Raw genomic sequence first — 24,067 nt, 5'->3', positions numbered from 1 at the left:
TTTACCTTTCTTCCAATGAACTGAAGGTGCTGTATGTGGTTTTCCCATTTTATCTTCACAGTCCTGTGAGATAGGTTAGACCAGGGGTCAGCAAACTTCTTCAGCAGGGGGCTGGTCCACTGCCCCTCAGACCTTGTGGAGGGCCGGAATATATTTCTTTTGTGGGGGGAATGAACTAATTCCTATGCCACACAAATAACCCAGAGATGCATTTTAAATAAAAGGACACATTCTACTCAAGCGAAAACACGCTGATTCCCAGACCATCCGTGGGCCGGATTTAGAAGGCGATTGAGCCAGATCTGGCCCCCAGGCCTTAGTTTGCCTACCCATGGGTTAGACTGAGAGACTATAACTAGCCCTGTGAGTTTTATGGCTGCTTGGGAATTTTAACTAGGCTTCCTCAGTCCTAGTCTGAAACTGGACTCTAAGCACCACATTCTACTGGCTACCCAATATCTGCCTGTCAACCAAAAGCTGTAGTTTTTGTTCAGACAATTAACAAATTTGAATAGTACCCCAAGTATACATTATTTTTCAGTGTCAGAAGCATGGCTGTATGGTGTTCATCACCAGTTTAGTAGGCTTCAGGGAAGTGGGAGCATAATACTTTCTGCTTGGACTTTCAGATTTAGGCTTCCATAACTTATCAAGCACTTTGGTTCTTCCAAACTGAAATGTTTTAATGGAGTTCCTGAGTAGAAGGTCAACCTGCCAATTATCCCTCATTTTTAAAGAGCTGCCATCACTGAAAGAGCAAATGAGTGGAAAATTCTGCATTCTACCTCAGGCATTTCTTTCTGTACAGCATGAATGGCAATGTTAGCGATCTGTCTCTGCCAAGACTGTATTTCCTAGTTTTGGAAAAGCTAAATAGGCCTAATATATGCTCTCAGACATGCGTGTGGAAAAGATTACTGAATGTTTATCCGCATGTTGCATGGATTTTTCCAAATAAACTTTTGGCTTTATGCATCAGTAAACCTTGTATACAATACTGTGTGGAGAGAGAGAGAAGTACTCCGGCTTCTCCATTGCCCCAGCACCTGGTTGTTGCATCTGTTATCTGAGACAAAATGAAGGCTCTTGCTGCGAAGGAGGAAAGGGGGAAAATAAATATTTGTGTTCTTTTAAAGGAAAAGTCCCCGCAGCTAGCTTTTAAACAAAGTTTGAACTGCCTTAACTCTTTTTATATTGGGAGAATTAAGTAGACACCAAATCCGATTACTGGATAAATGGCGTTTTAATGTCTGTTGCATGAATGTGTGGCAAAGAATGCCTTAGAGTCGTGGCCTGCATGTGACAGAATGAAGAAGTGTGCGAGTTCTCCCTTCACGCAGCTAGGAACGTAATCGGAGATGCGGCAAGTCATTCAGCCATCGCAATAGTTTTTGAATATTGAAAGAGGAGGCGTCCTAACGACAATCAAAATATGATCCTCACTTGCATGTATAGAATATGGCGGCTCTTCAAAAAGGAAGCTGCACTCATGTCATGGAGATGTGCTTTTGTGCAATGAGTTTAAGATCAGAGGTTAAGTGCTTTCGTTTTTGAAGAGCCTGTGAATCCATTTAAACCCACATTGTATACAGGCAACTTCTCTTTCTTTCTCTCTGAAGTAATTCCCTTTTTAGTATAGTGGGGGGGGGGGGCCTCGGATCTTTCCAATGAACAGAAAAGCGTTTTCATCCATCCCCTCTGTACTCATAGAAGGGCCAAACAAGAGAATCTTGTTTATCTGCCCAGTAAATGCCTAACATTGTGCCTGCCATCTCTTTTACAGCCTTGCTTTGCTCCAATAGGATGGTTTCCCTTCTCCAGATGGGGGGGGGAATCTGCTCCTGGTAGCATGAGTGATGTGGGATCCAATCGAGTTTCACAAGAGGGTTCATTGTTTTGACTTATGACTAAGATGACTTGAGCCTCTTGCTGGAGCAGTCGGGAGCTGGCACACTGCATCATCCCACAGAATTGCTGAAATGTTTAATCTTGGGGCAAAGTCAAAACAGAAGAGATGCCCCCCTCCCCATTCATGCTCTTTTTGTGTTTTCCCCCCTCGGAGTAAAATATTTTAAACAGAAGGAAATGATTTCATAGTTTGAGCTCTTTTCTCTTTTTAACAAGGCTGCTTTTGAAATAGTTAAAGTAATGGAGAACATAAAACTCCTTCTCCATAGTGTGCCTCTTTGCTCTGGGGCTTACATAGAAATTGATTTATATAGCATACATAGGCATGGAAATGGACCTTGGTCAGGCACTGATTCAAAGCCTAAGAGAAAAGTTTTAAATTTGAAATGTGCTTTAGAAAAGAGAGCTTACGGGAACATGGTTAGTGCAGTCTACTTGTGCTTCAAGCAGATTGAAATACTAGGCATCCTTTCCTGGATCCAAGACCCTCTGAGTAAATATGTCCAGGATTCAGGTGTTAAAAGACTATTTTTATTTTTTTTTAGTTTTATGGAATTTCCAAGACAAATAGTACATTAGCTGGCAGCCCAGGAGCCACTTAAACACAGCTCTGTCTCATGCCACTAACGGGGCATGGAGGAAATTTGCAGTGGACTGGCCACATCACACATTACAAAAACTTTGGAGCAGTTGTCATTGGGAAGGCATTTTCTGAGGTACCCCTGTAACAAACATTTTCACCTGGTTTGCACATCATACTAAACCGTGGTTTATTAAACTGGCTTAGCATTATGTGCCAACCATGCCCACATACTTGTGGTAGTTTAGTCGTTTAGTCGTGTCCGACTCTTCGTGACCCCATGGACCAGAGCACACCAGGCACACCTGTCATCCACTGCCTCCTGCAGTTTGGTCAAACTCATGCTGATAGCTTCGAGAACACTGTCCAACCATCTCATCCTCTGTTGTCCCCTTCTCCTTGTGCCCTCCATCTTTCCCAACATCAGGGTCTTTTCCAGGGAGTCTTCTCTTCTCATGAGGTGGCCAAAGTATTGGAGCCTCAGCTTCAGGATCTGTCCTTCCAGTGAGCACTCAGGGCTGATTTGCTTAAGAATGGATAGGTTTGATCTTCTTGCAGTCCATGGGACTCTCGTCTCCTCCAGCACTATAATTCAAAAGTATCAATTCTTCGGCGATCGGCCTTCTTTATTGTCCAGCTCTCACTTCCCACATACTTAACTTTGTAATAAATCTAGATGCCAACTTTGCTGCCACATACACCCGGACAACATCATTATTGGCCCCAGTAACATCATAGAATCATAGAATCTCAGGCCTATTTAAGTGTTCATCTTCCAACATTATATATGCTATCAAATGCCAGCAGTGCCCTTCAGCTCTCTATATTGGACAAACAGGACAAACCTTACGCCAAAGAATAAATGGACATAAATCTGACATCAGGAATCATAAAACAGAAAAACCAATAAGAGAATACTTCAGTCTCCCAGGACATTCTATACAAGATCTTAAAGTAGCTGTCTTATTGCAAAAGAATTTTAGAAATACACTTGAAAGAGAAGTTGCTGAATTACAACTCATTACCAAACTAAAAACTATGGAGAGACCTGGTCTGAATAGAGAGATTGGATTCATGTCCCATTGTACATGCTAAAGCTAATTTTGATCATCTTTCCCTTTAAAAATCCCTTGCCCTTCCCTGTGGAACCAACTGCCATCATTAACAGTCACCAACAGTTATAAGGTTATAGTGACCTCTCATTCAGAGAATCTGAAGAAGTGTGTATACACAAGAAAGCTCACACTGAGAAAGTTTATACTTAGTTGGTCTTTAAGGTGCTACTGGAACATCTTTCAATAATTTTTTTTTAAAATCTTACATCATTGTTATTTATTACGACAGACCAACACAGCTACCTACCTTTGGTTTCTCTACTGCCAATAAACCATGATCTGAAGCCATAGCTTCTTACAAACTGTGGTTTGTTTTAAGTATGGCTTGGCATTATGCTTGATCAAACCCATCCACATTTCTTTAACCATAGTTTGTTTGACCACCACACCCCAGAAGTTCACGAAACTATAAGGTGTGAGAGCAGATAGACGGCAGATCAAGCTTTGAAGAGACAGGCTATGGTTTGTTTGATCATCTGGAGGCTAGCCTGTGGTTTGTTAAACAATCATGGCTTAATGTTATGTGAAAACTAGGCCATTTAATAAATGTCCCCTTATGCAGTGGGAGCAATGAACATAAAATGAAAGCTGTCTTATCACTAGTCCAGCATTCTCTTCCCCACAGTAGCTAAGAAGCTACTTATGGAGAGCCCCAAAGCAAGGCATATCGGCAATAGCCATCACTCATATTGTTGCGTGTCGAGACCCTGCAGCCTCCCCCCCCCTCGTTGGAAATAACTCACACAAGGACACGGATATTAGGTTTATGTTATTGGGCAAATTTTGGCCACAACTTTACAGTGGTACCTCGGGTTACATACGCTTCAGGTTACATACGCTTCAGGTTACAGACTCCACTAACCCAGAAACAGTGCTTCAGGTTAAGAACTTTGCTTCAGGATGAGAACAGAAATCAGGCTCCGACGGCATGTCAGCAGCAGGAGGCCCCATTAGCTAAAGTGGTGCTTCAGGTTAAGAACAGTTTCAGCTTAAGAACGGACCTCCGGAACGAATTAAGTACTTAACCCGAGGTACCACTGTATTGAAATTACAGAATGTGAGTGGTATTGGCTTAGGCATTGATTGGACCTGACTATATCTGACTCCTGCCCATTGTGCAAGAAGTCCAAGTAAGGGTAAGCCACCGGTGGGGGGGGGGGGGGGCTGTCGATGCGAACCAACTCAAGCTCCCCCTGGTGTTCCCGTTGGGGTCATGTCAAGGCCTTAGCCTCCCAGCAGGGCTTCAGACTAGATCAACACCCCCGGATTCCTTTAATGGAATACCCTTAAGCATGGAGGGGCAGGTGATGGCCACACCTTCCCTCCCCCACACAAGGTCAACGCAAGGCATATCGGCAGTAGCCATCACTCATATTGTTGTCTCCCAACAGCTTGTAATTGAGGCAAGCTGCCTCTGATCCTACTAACCATTGATAGCCTTCTCCTGCTTTACTTTGCATGAGCAAGTAACCACCAAATCCTGTGGCACTGAATTCTGTAGTTTCACGGCATGCTGCCTTTTGTCTGTCCTGACAAATCTCATCACTCTTCAGCTCCAGTGAGCTGAGGTTCAGTACTGCAAGAAAGGGAGAGGGAGTCTCTGTCTACATGCTTCGCACCATAAATAATTGTACACAGCGAATTAAATTATGAGATGAATACTGAGTCAATTGCAATAATGCGCTGCATGAATAAATTTTGTACAGACATATATATATGCACATTGGGCTTAGACAGGGACCAGTGTCTTTAATAAAAGATTCACCTTATTGAATTTGGCTCCCAAGAGGACCTCTGACACAGCAGCCTTGGTGTTCCTAGAGATTTTGGAAGATAACTGGGTTTTGTAAGGGTTTTTGAATGGCCAATGGAGCAGATCATTGTTTGCACAGCTGCAGTTAAAGGATGCCTGTTAAGAGTGGGTATTCCAAGTACTTTGAAGTGTGTGAGTGAGTGAGAGAAAGAGAAAGGAGGATTGTTTTTTCCTTTGCACAATAGCTCCGTTTTATACCCACATGTTCTGTTAAAAAGCATGTATCCTAGTCTCCTCCTATATTTTATATTACCTGTTTTCATTGCTGCCTGATCATCATTACTGTTAACAATAATTCACCTAATAGTTTAGTTTGAAATCACTTGTGAAACTGAAAGCAAAGTAGGCTGGTCAAACAAAGAAACTCAATGAAAGATTGATTAGTCAAAATGCCACCAAATAGAACAGCTGGGTTTCTTCAGTATTTACAAATAAAGCATATGTTAAATAACTTAAAAAGAAGATACAGATTAAATTATAAAATTTTTGAACTGTTAATTACAAATGTAAATCACTTGCCAGGAACTTTAGCACAAATTTGTAAAATCATTGCAGAATCAGAAATGCTTAGTAACCATTGCCAGGCAAAATGGACGGCAGACATTCTAAGAATAATACCAGTAGAAAAATGGATATGGAAAAATATTCCATGATTTACCTTCTGTAAGAATCTTCAGGATTTTTCTTAGTAAAACCATCACTCAGTGGGATTTAATACCAGCCAGACTGAATAGAATTTATCCAGCTTGGACTGATCATTGTTGGAAATGTAAAGCGTCCAGTACAGATCATGTGCTATGGGAATGTCCCGTAATTAAGACCTTTTGGCAAGCTGTTTTACAAGAAATAAGAAGTATCCTTGGTTATGGGATCAAGTTGGGATTTTGTTTGGTTATCTTAGAGCTACTACATCAGAGGAAGATTTTGAAAAGGTAGTCTTATTTATTAATGTCAGCTAGAATGCTAATTTGTCAAAACATGGGGAAAAACCTAAACCACCATCTATAGACACTTGGATTGCTAAGGTATGGGAAATTGTCTATATATGGTCAAGCTGACAGGCACAATTAGAGAGAAAGAAGGCAAAATGAATGACAATATTTGTAGAAAAAATTGAGTTTGGTTATCATTTGTTGGAACAATGAAGTACAAGATCCAGTTAATCCATATCTGTTGTTACTAGGAGAAATATTATAAAGAACTGCCCATTTTAAATTGTGATGAGTGCTAATATTTGTAAAGGAAAAAACTATTAAAATAAGGTAAAGGGACGTGGGTGGCACTGTGGTCTAAACCACAGAGCCTTGGGCTTGCCGATCAGAAGGTCAACGCTTAGAATCCCCACGACAGGGTGAGCTCCTGTTGTTCGGTCCCAGCTCCTGCCCACCTAGCAGTTCAAAAGCACGTCAAAATGCAAGTAGATAGATAGATACCGCTCTGGCGGGAAGGTAAATGGCATTTCCATGCGCTGCTCTGGTTCACCATAAGCAGCTTAGTCATGCAGGCCACATGACCCAGAAGCTGTCTGCGGACAAACGCCAGCTTCCTCGGCCTATAGAGCGAGATGAGTGCCGCAACCCCAGAGTCGTCCGTAACTAGACCTAATGGTCAGGGGTACCTTTACCTTTACAGGAGATTTACAATATTAATTAATTCAATGCAAAGCTATAGAAAATTACTTTTTTTGGCCCAAAGTATAGTACAAGCACCTTTATTCCTGACAAGCTACAAGTTAAGGTGTTGATGCATTCCTCCACAAAAAGAAAGCTTTGTTTTGGACGACCCAGTAATTCCAGCAGTGCAACACATCAGCTAAGGGCGATTCCAATAGGAAAGAGTTTAACAAGGCATGCTGGAGTTTTGACCATTTCCCACTTCCGACCTCCCCCTGCAAGCAAGAACCCTTTGCTGTCATTGCAGATTGAAGCTGACATTTCACCATGCAGGCCTTACTCTCTGTTTGCTGTACAGCTCAAGGAAATGCTACATTTTCATAGCTTCAATGAGGATTAGTGACATAAGTGGAAGGTGGTTATTTTCAGTAAAGTATCTATATGAGGTCATGGAAACCTGTTCAGTGAATTGCTCTTTATATATAAAAAAGGGAAGAATTTCAAGAGGTGCTGCTGCAACTGAGTGGAAAGCACTACAGCAGCTTTAAGTTTGGATGTCTGTTCCTGTTTTGTCAACCCTTCCTGATTATTGATGGCAACAGCCATAGAACTGTAGAATTGTGAAGTTGGAAGGGATCCTGAGGGTTATCTAGTCCAACCCCCTGCAATGTAGGAATCTCAACTAAAGCATCCATGACAGATCCAACATCTGCCTGAAACCTCCAGTGAAAGAGTCCACCACTTTCTGAGGGAATCTGTTCCACTGTCAAACAGCTCTTACTTTCACAAAGGTCCTCCTGGAATAGCATTAGCCTTTTTTGCTGCTACAACACTCCATTGACTCACGTTAAGCTTGTGGTCTATCAAGACCTCTAGATCCTTCTTACATGTACCCCTGGCAAGCCAGGTGTCCTCCCATCTTCTGTTTCTGCAGCTGGTTATGCCTGCCTAAGTGTAGAACCTTACATTTGTCCATATTGAAATCCATTTTGTTCGTTTTGGTCCAGTTCCCCAATCAGTTAAGGCCATCATGAATTCTGATTCTGTCATCTGCGGCATTAGCCAACCCTCTCAGTTTGGTGTCATCTGTAAATTGGATGAGCACCCCCTCAATTCCTTGATCCAAGTCATTTTCAAAGACGTTGGACAACAACGGGCCCAGGATAGATCCCTGTGGCACCCCACTTACGAATTGTGAATATGTCAGAACTGATCGAGTTCCTGCTTACGTTTTCCCCTCCGCCTTCAACTCTTTATTTACTTTAAATTTTAAAAAGGTGGTATATTGCTAAATATTTGACTGGAGTGAGGGAAGGTTAGGTCATGACATGAGTGTTATGTGTTATCTGGCAGTGTGATGCTTTGTTGGCTTTAAAAATAAAGATAATACTGTGTGTTAATGGACCCATAGGAAAGCAGCTGACTTTCAGAGGTGACGAAGGCTCTGTAGCATTGCTACTCATAAAAAAAGAGAAAAAGATGTGGTGACAAGCTGTGAAATGAAACAAAACTAAAGGGCCAAGAAGATCTAATAATCTTTGGATGTCCACACTAGCTCATTCTCACATGATCTGTCATTCAAAATTGCCCAAGGAACCATGGACAGTTGAAATCTCATGCTCTTCTGAAATGAGGTTCCTACTCCTGCAATAGAGAGCCTATGGTACTTTCCCATGGAGCAGTTGACACAAGGTTTACAACAGGTGAGGATGCATCAGGGAAAGAAGTGCAAAGGTAAAGGGACCCCTGACCATTAGGTCCAGTCGTGACCGACTCTGGGGTTGTGGCGCTCATCTCGCTTTATTGGCCGAGGGAGCCGACGTACAGCTTCCAGGTGATGTGGCCAGCATGACTAAGCTGCTTCTGGCAAACCAGAGCAGTGCACGGAAACGCCGTTCACCTTCCCGCCGGAGTGGTACCTATTTATCTACTTGCACTTTCGAACTGCTAGGTTGGCAGGAGCAGGGACCGAGCAACGGGAGCTCACCCCATCGCGGGGATTCGAACCGCCGACCTTCTGATCGGCAAGTCCTAAGCTCTGTGGTTTAACCCACAGCGCCACCCGCGTCCCCGGAAAGAAGTGTATTTCCCCGCCAAATAAAATTAAGAGCTTTCAGAAAATGTCATAGGTGCAGTACAGAAGTGCAGCAATGATAGAAGTCTGGACCAGAGTCCATAACTAACGGTGTGGGAAAACTCCTCGGTTCCATTGTGGGAATTCTAGGCAGAAGAGCCATATCAAAAATAAAGAGGGTGTGGCTGAATTGTAAGCTTAGGTACATATCATTAACATACATCTGCATACTATTTTCACGGGTATCATCAGTGCCAAGCAACTGAGATTGTGCTAAAGCAACATTCTAAAGTCTTAGCAAATCTTGAGTCAGCCCTTGAACGGTTAATTCATGACCTCATGTTATTGTTTCAGTGTTTCTTATTATATTTGCCATCTAAATTGCAGGCAAACCCATAAGGGCATAAAAATTATTGTTCTATGAGTGGCAGCTACAATTCTAATGATAGAAACAGATGTGTAAGCTGCAGCAAGATTCCTTGGTGGCTGTAATTTTTGGCCTTTGTGTACTATGCTTCCCCCCCCCCCCATTTAGGGTGAATTCTTTTTGCACTCATCTGCCTATTATTATTATTATTAATAGTAGTACTATTATTATTTACTTAACCACCATCTCTGAGATATAGCACAGCTCCAGAAGATTTTACTGAGTTAGGCAAAGCCTGAAGCTGGAGAAAAGACATTCTTGAGTGGATGGCTGCTGAATAGAGAAGAACTATTTAATTTCTTTTTAGCTGGGTTTTTCATCAGCAGTGCTTGTTATTTCAGCTCAACCAAGCATTAGGAGCCTCCATTGCTTTTCCACATGGCATGGCTGCTCTTACATTTAAAATCCCCTCTCTTCAGTGGAAAACTTCCTTAGTAACTCTGGAATGCTAAGGAGTGCATTGGGGCTTACAGGCTGTACTTGACCCACTTAAACCCCTCTTTTTTAAAAAAATCAAAATATCAAAAAATGAGAGATACTTCCACAATGGACTGTTTCTAGAATAGACACTGAATGAAGACTTTCGAATAAGGAAAACTACTGCAGAGTCACCACTGAACCCATACATTCTTAAAGGAGATATTATTCTTTTCTGATATATTCCTCTTCCTTGCAGAAAATATTAATTAGAACTCAATTTAGGGTGTTTGCAAAGGCGTGCCTACCAACAGAGGTCAGTATAAGGGTTAATGTGGCCTCCGAGTTATTTGTTGAGTATCTGAGCTCTAACACTGAATGAAAAGTGCTGTTGGAACTACTGAGCCAAAACTCACTGGCAGAGTGAGAAATAGAAATTACTGAGCCAAAACTCACTGGCAGAGTACCTGGTTTGCATACAGAAGACCCCAGATTCAACCCTCAGCATCTATAGGTTGGGCCGAGAATACCCTGTCTCAAACCTGGGGGGAGGCAGTCATGACCAGTCAGTGTTGACAATACTGAGCACATGGACCAATGGGCTGACTCGTTATAAGGCAGCCCAGGGAGCGGGCAGGTGCGCTCCTAGCCACACCGAGAGCCAGAGAGGCACGATTTGTGTGCCCCCCCCACTGGTGGGATCCAACCTGACCAACCCCTTAGCTCTTGAGTCGCATCCTTGGCCGACTGCTAACACTCTTCTTATATGGCAGGAGTGGGGAATGTTTCCAAGTGCTTATGGGCTACAGCTCCCAGCATCCTTGACCATTGGTCATGCTGGCTGGGGTGGCTGGATGAGAGTTGGAGTCCAACCCTTGTGGTACAGTACTGAGTCCTTATATAAAAGCTAAGAAAGAGCTGGCTCTAAATATAGGCCAATATGTGCTTTGGATTGAATGTCAATATGACATGAAAGCATTAGTAAAATACGATACTTCAACAACACAGGGAAATGTTGGCAGGCCTATATTTTTAAAAGCATAAAAGCAAGAAAGGTGGTTTTAATTTGTTCCAGTGTGCAGGCTGTCTTATAGTTTGGGATTTGTCGCTTGGATTCAAATCTACCCAGAATTTCACTGGTGCAAATGAAAACAAGGGCATCCCCATCAGTAGCATGGAGATTACTCAAAGGGACTTGCTTTTGAATTTTGCCCTCGGGTCAAGTTCCCAGGCAGCACCAATAAGGAATCTGTAATGTAATATATATATATATATATATATTGCTGAACTTTAAGATGGATTTTAAAAAATAGTAGCAAATATAATACTTAACGTATTTAAAAGTAGCCCCCTGCCCTGTGATGGATAAACTAGAGAAATTACAAAGCTCTTGGATATATTTATCACACACTTGAGAAGTCAAATGTGAATAGTGCCTTCGAGCCAGTTATTTCTGACTTTGTGCTTCAGGTGACCTCTTGTGGTGAGCCATAGATCTTGCAATAACATGGTTGTGTTGCTGCTTCATTGCCACGGTGATTGTTCCAGCAGTGGCCCCGATTTCAGAATACCTCTGCATTCACAAAGATGGTGTATTTATTGTCCTTAAAGCAAAATTGGCAAGTGTTTTGTAGTGTTTTGAATGTATTTGGATTAAATCCTGGAAGGTGGTTAAGCAATTCAGCTTGCCTAAGTTACATGTTTTCATCTGGGGAATGGTTTTTTTAAAAAAGAGGGTTGCTTGCCATTTTTCTGAAAATAGCATGCCCCTTTTAGACCATTGTTGTTTGCTGTGGGAAAATGTCAGCTCCACCAGTGCGTTAAGGAGCAGCTTTAGATGGCAACCCTTTTAGATGTTGTGTTTTTACAGGGATGTGGTGCTTTCCAAAACAGTGCTTAGAAATGTGGGACCGCTGAGCATTGTTTGATTCAGCTATCAGTCAATTAATGGACCCAGTTCAACACTGTAGCTCAGAAGCAATGAATGGCTCCCTGAATTCCTTCTGCTCCCAGGCCTGTAATCTGCATCCTTTAATTAGCCTGCCTTTATTTTGGCCGATGCCTAATGAGTGGCAGTACTTTGGTTCATGCCAAAGACAGAAAGTGCTGCATGAATTTCCTCATGCTTGTTTTTCAACAACCACATTTTTCAGGTAGTAGTATCTCAGAAAGCTGGAAGATCTTTCAGTGCAACTGCTTGCACTCACGCAAGATCCCTTATGCCTCAAAATTTTTAATGAATTAGCAAGAGTATCCAGATGTATGGGTTGCCAGCACCAAGGGTGCTTGCAGCTTAATACTGTAGAGCAGGCATCCCCAAACTCAGCCCTCCAGATGTATTGGAACTACAGTTCCCATCATCCTTGACCACTGGTCCTGTTAGCTAGGGATGATGGGAGTTGTAGTCCCAAAACATCTGGAGGGTCGAGTTTGGAAATGCCTGCTGTAGAAGGACCGTACAGATGTTGTAAATGGGTTTTTGGAAACAGGTTCCCTTTTAAAATAACTGGTTGTATTTTCTGTGGAAAGGGCCCATCAGGATTAAGTGAGGGGAAAATACAGACTACCAGTTTGATGCCAACATATGGAAGCTGTGGGGAATTTCCATGCACGAGGAGCACCGATCAAACAATAAGCACCCACCTGGAAGCAACCAAACTTCCGTTATACTGGAGGAGCTTATAGAGCAAGAAGTACATTGAGTTACACAAAAACACATGGCTAAGAGTAACAGCTAGGGTCTATTGTGTTGTGTGGCAAACTAAAACCTTGGAACTGCCAGCTTATTACGACCTCCGCCATTTCCCCTCCCACAAGGCCAGAACTGAGACAACATTAAAGGAACCTATTCAGAGATGAGCCTCACTGAGTTTAATAAGACATGTAGTACAACTCTATACATACCCACCTGGAATTAAGTCACACTTCTTTAAATAGTAAGTGCACGTAGGATTTCAGTCTTATTCCACCCCCCAAAAAACCCCAATATTCTTTTTCTATGGCTGTTTCCCGTTATTGTGATTTCCCTCTGTGCTGCCACCTGGTGCCGTTTCGCTCATTACGCAACTGGGGTTGTGGCGCTCATGCAACCCCATTACGCAACTGGGGTTGTGGCGGGTCATGTGGCCAGCAGGACTAAACCGCTTCTGGCGCAACGGAACACTGTGACAGAAACCAGAGCACATGGAAACGTTGGTTACCTTCCCACCACAGTGGTACCTATTTATCTACTTGTACTGGCATGCTTTCGAACTACTAGGTTGGCAGGAGCTGGGACAGAGCAGCAGGAGCTCACCCCGTCACCAGGATTCGACCCACTGACCTTCTGATCGGCAAGCCCAAGACACTCAATGGTTTAGACCAGAGTGCCACCACGTGTGGTGTGTAGTGGTTATACTAAGACCTGTGTTTCAGTTCATGTATTGCTTCAGAAAGTGTAAGGTAGCTGGATTCACCTTTAAATGCAAACTAAATGGAATTTCTCTCCCGACCTACTAAAAGGTTATTGTGAGCCTATGTACACCACATTGAGTTCCTTGGAGGAAACATGGGATATAAATGTAATGATCATCATCAGAATGGTCAAGACATGACAATGTGTCGGCCTGGTTGCCTTTTCAACAGGGCAAAGTTGAGATGCCTTAGTTATTTGCCCGAATGTATTGGCCCATCACTGATGAAACCAAGGAAACTGCCAATGCAGTGCAACAGAGGAAGACAAAGAGGCTGAAAGTTGCTTTAGTAAACCCCATTAACACTTTCACACAAAAATAGCTGAGGAAGGGAGAATTTTTTGTGAAACTCAACCCTCTCTTTCCAGCTCACCACTATTCCTGATGTTCTTTAACTTGAGATTGCTCTACATTAACCATATCTCCTATTCTGGTGTATTTAAGGAGTATAGTCACATTGCCAGCACAAATAGAAAACAGCAGAATAGTCCCCTTCTAACCCCAGTTGGCTGCTCACAGAGCATCAAATTAAAACTCGTGTCATAATCTATAGGCACCAACACTGGCCAAATGCCTCATATGTTTTAATGCCATATCTCAGACTTTTTAAATAGCATTTGCACTGAAGCAGCATAGCAGAGTTGTTTAACTGATAAAATATGATAAAGACACAAACACTTCCTGTTAGTGTCAGAGTTTTGGCAGGGATGGGATTCCATGGGGACTGCATTATAACTTTTGTAGTGGGTAAATGCTTCAAATTGTCTTGACAACAGCTGGGCCTCATTCATAACATTAGTTTCACATTATCTTTCTGGTTTTAGATACCAATGAAAATCCCGACTGTCCTAACTCAAATACTTCTGTCCTCTTTAAAGTTCCTCTGTTTATCTAAGCAGTTCAGTTTGTTAACTGAAGAATGAAAACTTACTTTGCCTGCGTCATTAAGAAATCCAGCCGTAGCATTTGAAGTGCTTTCAGTTTTCCCCAATTGATACTGAGATATAAATTCCATTCTACGTGGCACCCTAAGAACTATGACTTTTTGCTCCATAAAAGAAGACTGTGTTAATGGGTTCTTAAAAAAAATAAAAATCATTACATGTACAGTGGTACCTTGTTACTCGAAAGGCTTCGCTCCCGAACAAATAGGCTCCCAAACGCCACAAACCCAGAAGTGAGTGTTCCAGTTTGCGAACATTTTTCGGAACCCAAATGTCCGACGCTGCTTCCGATTGCGTGCAGGAAGCTTCTGCAGCCAATCGGAAGCCATGTCTTGGTTTTCAAATGGTTTCGGGAGTTGAGTGGACTCCCGGAACAGATTAAGTTGGAGGACCAAGGTACCACTATATGTGTGAAGCCTGTTACTTAGCTCAGCTCAGACGTGAGTGGTGTTGCCTAAGCTATACTCTGAACCTTAGAATATAATGTGATATGGTTTGTGCAGAAATCAGTGGCACAGCAGACGGATATTCCCAGAACCTTATTTTGTGCAAAAACCTTCCTTTTAATACAATGTTCCTGGCTTTTCCGTATTTCTTCTTTTAAGCTAAGTATGCTGATAAGTATTTTTGAGCATCACTCCTGTCCCAAAACATGTGACTGAAATAAATGTTAGTTTGAAACATGGAGAAGAAACTCCCAAGTTGGATTTGTGGAAAAGCTTCAGGCATATTCCCCCCTCGCTCTGGGTGACTGGTCATTAGGGTCAGTTTCACACGACTTTGCCTTGACCTGTGGGTTAGGCGCAGCCCAACTGCAGTCAGAGTATAAAGAGGTACTTTTTAATTGTTGCAACATATGTTCAAAGAACTGGCGAGCCCACAGTAGGCCAGATCTACTTGACAGGCACTCTTGAGCAGGTGGTGAATGAATTAGGTAACCTATATTATTTACACGTATCAATCCAATTGTTATCCCAATCCATCTTCTCAAGCCTACATAGGGATCCCGTCAGCCCCAACTCAGCCATGCCCATTAGACTTCATTGCTTCACTCCACGGATGAAGCTAATTGGTCCACAACTTTGGATTTGCAAACATTCTTCCCATGCCTTATTATTCCCTTGTTTAGGAATCTGGAAGCAATGATGATAAAAACAAGATTCCTTTGGATTACAAGGATAAGACAGGCCTAGAAGCCAGGAGGTATAAATTATGTAGGAGTAACTGAGCCCTTTCAAATGCTTCCCCCCCCTCTCTTTTTTTTATCAAAGCCTTGAAATAACTTCCCTTCTGCCATGCTCACCTTTAAGGTTTTTATTACCTTGGCACCATCTGTTCATTCCTTCTAGTTTTGCCTCATTGATTCCTTCTCCAGGCGAAACAAAAAAATAATAATCCTTTTTTGGTTCATGAAAAATGCTGATCCTCTTTTCATGTTCAGGAGTAAGGGATGAAATATTTTGGAACTGGGAGTAGCCTAGAATAGTAGACTCCCCGTGGTGTGTGATTTGGAAAGGGCAGGCGCATTCCTGTGTCACCAGATAATCCTACCCCATAAGAAAAATAAAATGTATCATGCTTGAGAGATACTTCAGCTGTTTGTTGGATAACTTTTCAAACAGACTCTTACCCTGTCATTTGAAATAAGAATATTGTCCCATTGCAATTAGTACAAGAGTTGAAACAGGATAGTTTTGAGCTTTTGGATTTCAGATTTCATATCCTTGGAGAACCCTTTGCATATTGTAAGCAAAAGAACCTCCACTATGTTCTATCTGGAGCACATGCTTAAGGTAAAGGTAAAGGGACCCCTGACCATTAGGTCCAGTCGTGACTGACTCTGGGGTTGCAGCGCTCATCTTGCTTTACTGGCCGAGGGAGCCGGAGTACAGCTTCTGGGTCATGTGGCCAGCATGACTAAGCCGCTTCTGGTGAACCAGAGCAGCGCACGGAAACGCCGTTTACCTTCCCACCGGAGCAGTACCTATTTATCTACTTGCACTGACGTGCTTTCGAACTGCTAGGTGGGCAGGAGCAGGGACTGAGCAACGGGAGCTCACCCCGTTGCGGGGATTCGAACCGCCGACCTTCTGATCGGCAAGTCCTAGGCTCTGTGGTTTAACACACAGCGCCACCCGCATCCCTGGAGCACATGCTTAGGCCTGATTAAAAGGTAACACTGGAAATGTAAAACAAAACCAAAAGAAAACAAGACACTTAACGGCATTCTACCTGCTGCTTCATGTTTCAACTGACCCAGACCACAGTCACCATGTATTGAACACCTATAGAGATCATCGATCCATAATGTAGTAAAGCTGCATGCATGAGTGATATGACCTGATTTAAGTGAGATACCAACTTGCATAGAACCTCACATGGGTTTTTCTCGCATCCCTGGTGCAACATTTAAATCGGATCTTAGTTTGTCCACAGCAGCGGCCAGGCATGTTGAATCTAGCTGTCGTGTCATGCAAAGTGAGTCATGCCATACCATATATTTGCACATTGCAGGGGAAGAAACATAACAATGGAAAACCTTTCTTTCAAGCTGTTTGGTTTACTGAGCAGCACTTCATGGAGCTGTTCTTATTCCGGGAACAGGGACCAGTTCCAGGTTTGAGTGGTCCCTAGGCATTGTGCTCTTGAGAAAGCCTCCTCATCTATCAGTAGGTCCTGGAGGATTTACTTGGCTGTGGCAGCAGCAGCACTCTAAGTAGCGTCAGATCAATGTGATGTTGTGGTTGGAATGTCACCATATGTCAGGTGTGCGTGCAGGAGCTGGGCCCTGTGACCAATAGGACCTTGCAGGACTGGGGCCTTCCTAAGTTTGTTCTGAAGAGGCAAGGCGTGGCCACACAGGTGAGGCCGATTGGTAACTCACAGCACCTGGTGGCAAGAGCCAGGAAGGGATATAAGGTCAGCATTTTCCCTTTGGCTCTTTGCCACAGCAACATATTCCCTGCCTTGCTTCTTGATCCTCGGACCCCTGACTTCGTGATTCCTTGCTTCTTGATCCTCGGATCCCTGACTTTGTGACTCCTTGCTTCCTGATTCCTGGCTTCTGGAACCCCATTCCTGCTCCCACCCCGCCATCTTGCCCCCGGTCCTGACATCCCCTGCCAGGACTTTGATCACCCATGAACAGGAACGTGACACCATAAGACCTGGAAGACCATGGTTCCAGTTGCCATTCAGCCATGAAGCTCACTAGGTGGGCTTGGGCCAGTCACTCACTCTCAGCCTAACCTACCTTTGGGGAAGAGGACAGCTATGTATGCCAGTGCACTGTCAGCAATGGGATCTGTCATGGCAATTGAACTGCTTGAATACCACTGTTTTAAGGCTTCCGTGGGGATTAACCTGTAGTGTAGAGCCTTGTTCTCCAATATCTCCATGCTGAGAGATGATCCACTGAGATCCGAGACAACTATTTTGATCCTTTTCATATTTTTGGCCCAGGAGCCGGTAGCATGCCATATTCTTTCCTTATTTACGTATGGATTTCATTTCAAGATGGTTGCAGCTCTTGCTTTTCAGTCATGTGTTGAAATATTCGAAATCATATTTGAATTTTAGATACAGATGGGTAGCCGTGTTGGTCTGCCATAGTCGAAATAAAAAAATTCCTTCCTGTAGCACCTTAAAGACCAACTAAGTTAGTTCTTGGTATAAGCTTTCGTGTGCATGCACACTTGTATCTGAAGAAGTGTGCATGCACACGAAAGCTTATACCAAGAACTAACTTAGTTGGTCTTTAAGGTGCTACAGGAAGGAATTTTTTTATTTGAATTTTAGAGTTGGAATATATACCATGAGGGCCATCTAAGCCCCTGGAATGCAGGAATCTTTTTCCCAATGTGGCACTCAAATCCATGGCCCTGAGATTAAGAGTCTCGTGCTCTGGCAACTGAACTATTCCTATGCATACACCACCACCAACCTTCTTGTTATGTTACCTCTGGCTTGCTTAAACAGTTCAATACAGCAATTTCCTTCAAGGAATAGCTAAATCGCCTCCCACCCCCCAAAATGTGGGGACAATAGGTAATCTTGCTTATCTTTATTGCAGGTATTTTAATAGATGTTGAGAAGCTGTGCTGCAGAAATCCACATAGTTATTTTGAAAGGGTATGTTCCCAAGTCAAATAATAGATTAGACTTTTGCTTACTTATAGTAAGTGGCCATCTGTTCAGAATCTTGGAAGGTCAGTCCTTGATAGAATTATTCCTTTCATATAGCCATGTCTGGAAAAGCATGTAAAAAGGAAAATCTGATTAATGCAAGAGTACGAGGGTTACTTTTCTCACAGTCCTCAGGAAAAATGGCATTATTATGGCTAGAGGAGAATTTTGTTTGGTCTGCCTATGTGATGAGGCTGGACAAAGCAAGCTTAGGTGTAATGGAGCAGGCATAAACACACCTGTAAGGAAGATTTTGAGCATGGCTAATGGTTTGTAGGAAGGAGCAGAAAGAGAGAGGCTGTCTTCTGTCCTACTCTATGATGAGCTGAGGCTCTTCGGGCCAAGAGGAGTTGATGACACTGCCATCTGGCATAAAAGGGGGCTGCAAACACCCTGTGGTTTAGGGGACCATACCACAGCATATTTGGGCAAGCTGAATGAATATACAGGTTGGAACATTCCTACCTTTTAGATTCCACACTTATCCAAATTTTGCGATGCAGTTACTGGTGGGGGCAAAACACTGGACTGTTGTTTGGCGTATTTTGGGATAAAATACCCTTAGAAATGCGTGTGTTGAGATAAAATACATGTGTAAAATGTATTTTGCCATAAAATGCAAATTTAAATGTGACTTTTCATGCTTTACTTTTTAATTCACATATTTATGAGGAAACAGGACGGAAGTGAACCAACCAGTACAAAACTGACGCGGATCAGAAATAGACCGATATGACTGTCCCTGCTTCTCCCCCATCTCATGTTCCACTGAATGTGTCTTGCAAACTTTCCCTGAAAGGCATATGAAATGGGTTCTTTCCTACTTTGAGGCTTGTTTGTTTACTTAAAAGATTTCTATACTACCTTTCACCAAAAATGGTCACAAGGAGGTTTACAACACGTATTTTGGAATATGGTTTGTCTGTCTGTTCTCTGTAGGTTTAGCCACTTCTTGAGGTACCACCGCCAAATTTGGCATGAGAGTTCCCAATGGGGGTGGAGGAAGGTCTTCGACAACTTTGGGATGCTGGCCACCATTTTGAATCAAAATGGCAGACCCAAAGATGACTTTGGTGTGGCTTCAGCCAATTTTTGGCATGACAGGTCCAAATTTATAAATTACACTGTCCATTTAAAAACCGTAGTATTATTTATTTATTTTTCACTTCTAAAAATACCTGGGGAGCACCAAGATACTGGATTCTTACCACAGACTTAGATTCAAATCCCTGCTTAGTCCTGAAGCACTCTGTGCTAATCAATATCTCAGCCTAGCCTACCACACAAAGCTGAGGATTAACTGGTCTTCACTCAAAGTAGACCTGTTGAAAGTAATGAACATAACTGAATACCATGTGTGGCATTGAGCGTCTTGGAGGAAAGGCATAATATTTAAAATGTGGTGAACGTGTGCAAAATATGTGTATAGATAGATAGATGATAGATAGACAGACGGACAGATAAAACTTTATTCGCATTAGCCAATGGCCATAGCAACAGTAAAACATTGCAGTATATGCAGAAAAGGTCTGCTTCCCATGACCCAGTGGACTGGAAGATAAGGCCCAAATATTTGAAAGCTTTGACCTGTTCGATTGGCTGATTGTCCATACGCCAACTGTGGGGCCTATATTTTATTGAGAGAACCATAACTTTGGTTTTCTGATAGTTTACAACCAGGTGTTTTCTCTGGCAATACACTGAGAATTCTCTTATCAATCTTTTTAGGCCTATTTTTGTTTGGGATAAGAGAACTGCATCATCAGCATATAATAGTACAGAGATTGGATCTGAGGCCAGTTTAGGGGCATGGAACTCTGGAGATGTTAGACACTGGACTATGTCGCTTATGTATAGGTTAAAGAGTGCCTGAGCTAAAATGCATCCTTGTGGCTGGTACAGATCCTATAAGTTGGCCATTTGCAGAGCAACACACTTTCAGCACAGTGTCTTTATAAAGGCAGTTAATCAGATATAATAATCTTCTGTCTATGCTTGAGGTGTTCAGTTTAGCCCATAGTCTTACTCGTGAGATATTCATATATATTATTTCTCCCTCTTCATTCCAGGTGCTTTTATAATCTGCTGGACTCCAGGATTAGTCTTGCTGCTCCTTGATGTTTGTTGCCCACAGTGCAACGTCCTGGCATATGAAAAATTCTTCTTGTTACTTGCTGAATTCAACTCTGCCATGAACCCCATCATCTACTCTTACCGGGACAAGGAAATGAGCGCGACCTTCAAACAGATTCTTTGTTGTCAGCGGAACGAAAATGCCAATGGCCCAACAGAAGGCTCTGACCGATCAGCCTCATCGCTCAACCACACCATCTTGGCCGGAGTGTGTAGTAATGATCACTCAGTGGTTTGAAATTGAACTGAAAGGGGTTTTTTTGTTTTTCTTTTTTTAAGGAAACAAAAACAAGACACCCACACATGAGAATTTAGTGCTGGGTGGATTACTAGTTATAAAACAATTGACAACATTGTTGGAGGTCTTGGAAGCAGAGGAAAATAACAATTTTACTAAGCTCTACTTTAATCACTAATGGACGATAGTACTTTATTCACCAGTGCCCAGTCCACAAAAACTGCCCAGTCTTTAGAAGCCTCACTGTTGTTTTGTTTTTATCTTCTGCTTGGTGGAAGTAGAAAACCAGCTGCTTACACTGGGAAGCTGACAAACGTTTGGGAAAGCCATTTTTAAAGCTACTCATAACTAGCCTTCATCAGATGATATTTTTGTGATGGCCCTAACTGAAAGCCTCTCCAATTAATTAAGCTTAATAACTGCATCAGTGCCTTCTCATTTAGAAATTTAGGCTTCCTCCTTGTTGTTGTTTTTAAAATGCATTTCATTAATAATTATCCCCATCAGCATGCTTTGTGATGGACATTTTCAGGGCAAGGACAGAAACCTGTTGTAGCCTTCATTTTTATTTACACTGCCAATAACAATGAAAAACACCTGTTTTACTACTACAGTTGTCAATATAGCTGCTGGGAAATGAATGTCTTTCCCTTGATTTACTAGAGTTTGAAAGCAGGCTTGTTGCAGATATGGATGTGCTTAATTCTCACACTGAAATCGGTGGGAATTAAGAGTTGTTTGGTGACTGGCTATATTGCCCCCAAGACATTTACCATTCTTTAGTAAAGAATTAAGCAATCTGCGTGACATATACTGGAAGTTTTAAGAAGTTTCTCATGGCCAGATCTTATGGTGGATTATAAAATTCTGAAACAGCCACCTTCAAATTGGCTAAGGTGAAGCATGACCATGCGTATGTTTTTTAAATGTATTTGTAGTGTCAAGTCTTCTAATTAAAGGGATTTTACTTTTGGGGGAAAGTAAAACTTTTTTTAAAGAAGGAATTTTCTTCGCTGTTTTGCACAGAGTGGGAGATATTTCTTTTTGATTTTTCAGATTGCTTAGGGCTGGGATGTATGTGGCCAGTTTTCCTCCTACTCGCCCTTAAAAAGCCTGTGACAGGATTGAGGGGGATGACAGATTTATCTAGTTCCAGTGGGGAATGCTTAATCTAGTGGGCATATCTCCGTCTTTTCTTTATTTTTAAAGCCATTGGCTGTGAGAATGGCAACAGCAGGCCTCTCTCCACTCATGCCAGGACTGGATTTCATATTCTGTTCACTGAGGTTTAAGGTTCAAATGGCAGTAGGTAGAGAGATGGAACTTATCACCACCATCACCCTCGCAGACAGCGTATTTTAAGATGTAGGAAAAGGCAATCTTACTACGGTAGGCAACTCTTACCGAAAATCAGATGAACCAATTCAGTCACCCCTCCCCGCCCACACACACAAAAAAGTAACCCCACATTTACTACCTAAGAAAGAGGTGGCAAATTCTGAGTGCTTTTGCACCTCGGCCCTAATTTTCCTTGTCATCCAACTATTTCCTTGACTCAGAGTCCAATTTCTGTTTGGTTTTGATTTTTGTTTTACAGACAACATAAATCAGTATCACAATGAAAATGTGTTAGTATTCTGTTCCTACAAACAAGATTTGTTATTTAGAAAAATGGATTTAGAGTTAAGCCTTTGCTTTCGTTACTGTAATCTCTTGATGGAGATTAAATATAAAGAGCTCTCTATAGCGAAGGCTAAGGATTAAAAAAAAAGAATTTGGGACCGTTGTGATATTGGTGTAGCTCGCTACATCAGTAACAAATTTGCAGGCCTTCTGTGCTGAGAATCTGCGTACATCGGACAGAACATTTGCTTGAGACCTTTGCTTAAAATAGATCCCTCATTCTAATGTTCTGGAGCAACACATTCAAGATAGTACCATGTTTGTGAGGTAGAGTATGTAGATTTCTAAGAACAACGTATAGCAATGTCAAAAAGGTAAAGAGTATGTACAAACATAGAATATTTAGTAATATCCTAAGTGAAAGTAACAGAGAAGTGTGGCTCATCCTACCAAAAGGTACCCAGAAATCACCTGCCAGTTAACTAAAAGTTTGTGAGATGGCAAATATGAAATGAAATTAAAAGCAATGAACCCATTGTTCTTTACTTATGTAATTTGCCTAATGAAGAAGTCAGACTGTTAGATTTTTTTTAAAATGCCCTCCATGCTAAGCCACTAATAAAGTTCTCTTGATGAATATGTAATGTTTGATGTACATGTGCCTGTCATCATTCACTGGATTTGTTTGGCATCCCTCAACCAAACAGAACTAAAATGTTCCTCTATACTACAACTATAGAAATCGTATAAATGGCTTAGAAGCCACTTTGGCAATTAAGCAGTTTATAAATACAGTGGTACCTCGGGTTACATACGCTTCAGGTTACATACGCTTCAGGTTACAGCCTCCGCTAACCCAGAAATAGTGCTTCAGGTTAAGAACTTTGCTTCAGGATGAGAACAGAAATCGTGCAGCAGCAGCGTGGCGGTAGCAGGAGGCCCCATTAGCTAACGTGGTGCTTCAGGTTAAGAACAGTTTCAGGTTAAGTACGGACCTCCGGAACAAATTAACTACTTAACCCAAGGTACCACTGTAAGTAGAAAAGTAGCTATATCCAGAACAGTTGTGGCAATAAGATGTGTAGGCAAGACTCTACAGTCATACCTTGGTCTTTGAACAGCTTAGTTCTCGAACGTTTTGGCTCCCAAATGTTGCAAACCCGTAAGTGACTGTTCCGGTTTGCAAACTATTTTTGGAAGCCAAATGTTTGATGGGGCTTCCACGGCTTCTGATTGGCTGCAGGAGCTCGCCTCGCTTTAGTTTTCAAACGTTTTGGAAGTCGGGACTTCCAGAATGGATTCCATTTGACTTCCAAGGTACGACTGTACTGTAATGTATACACAAAGGGAACACAAAACCTCACACCCACGAACTGATAAGGATATTTGAAGAACTGAGCTTAAGAATGGAAAATGAGAAACCGATAGGAACCAAAACTGACAGGTGCACTCATCCCTAGCTTCACCTCACTATTCATCTACCTCTTCTGCGATTGTTGCTGTAGCATTAAATCTTCTCTAGCGAAAGGCAAGCAGACCTTCAAC

At 42.3% G+C, this 24,067-nt stretch overlaps 1 protein-coding gene across 1 annotated transcript in view; it reads left to right on the top strand.

Annotated features, from left to right (window-relative positions):
* LPAR1 (lysophosphatidic acid receptor 1) overlaps nucleotides 1-23,166 on the top strand; it is a 60,693-nt gene extending 37,527 nt beyond the window's left edge. The window contains exon 4 of the mRNA XM_080987915.1: nucleotides 20,598-23,166. Within this exon, the coding sequence (XP_080844041.1) occupies nucleotides 20,598-20,899 (302 nt within the window). The 3' untranslated portion in view covers nucleotides 20,900-23,166. The remainder of the gene's footprint in view (nucleotides 1-20,597) is intronic.
* Nucleotides 23,167-24,067: the final 901 nt, after the last annotated feature.

This window comes from Podarcis pityusensis, assembly GCF_964106645.2.
Source record: "Podarcis pityusensis genome assembly, chromosome: 17".
Classification (NCBI taxonomy): Eukaryota; Metazoa; Chordata; class Lepidosauria; order Squamata; family Lacertidae; genus Podarcis; species Podarcis pityusensis.
The sequence above is the reverse complement of the archived record's forward strand: the minus strand, read 5'-3'. Positions and strand labels throughout refer to the sequence as shown.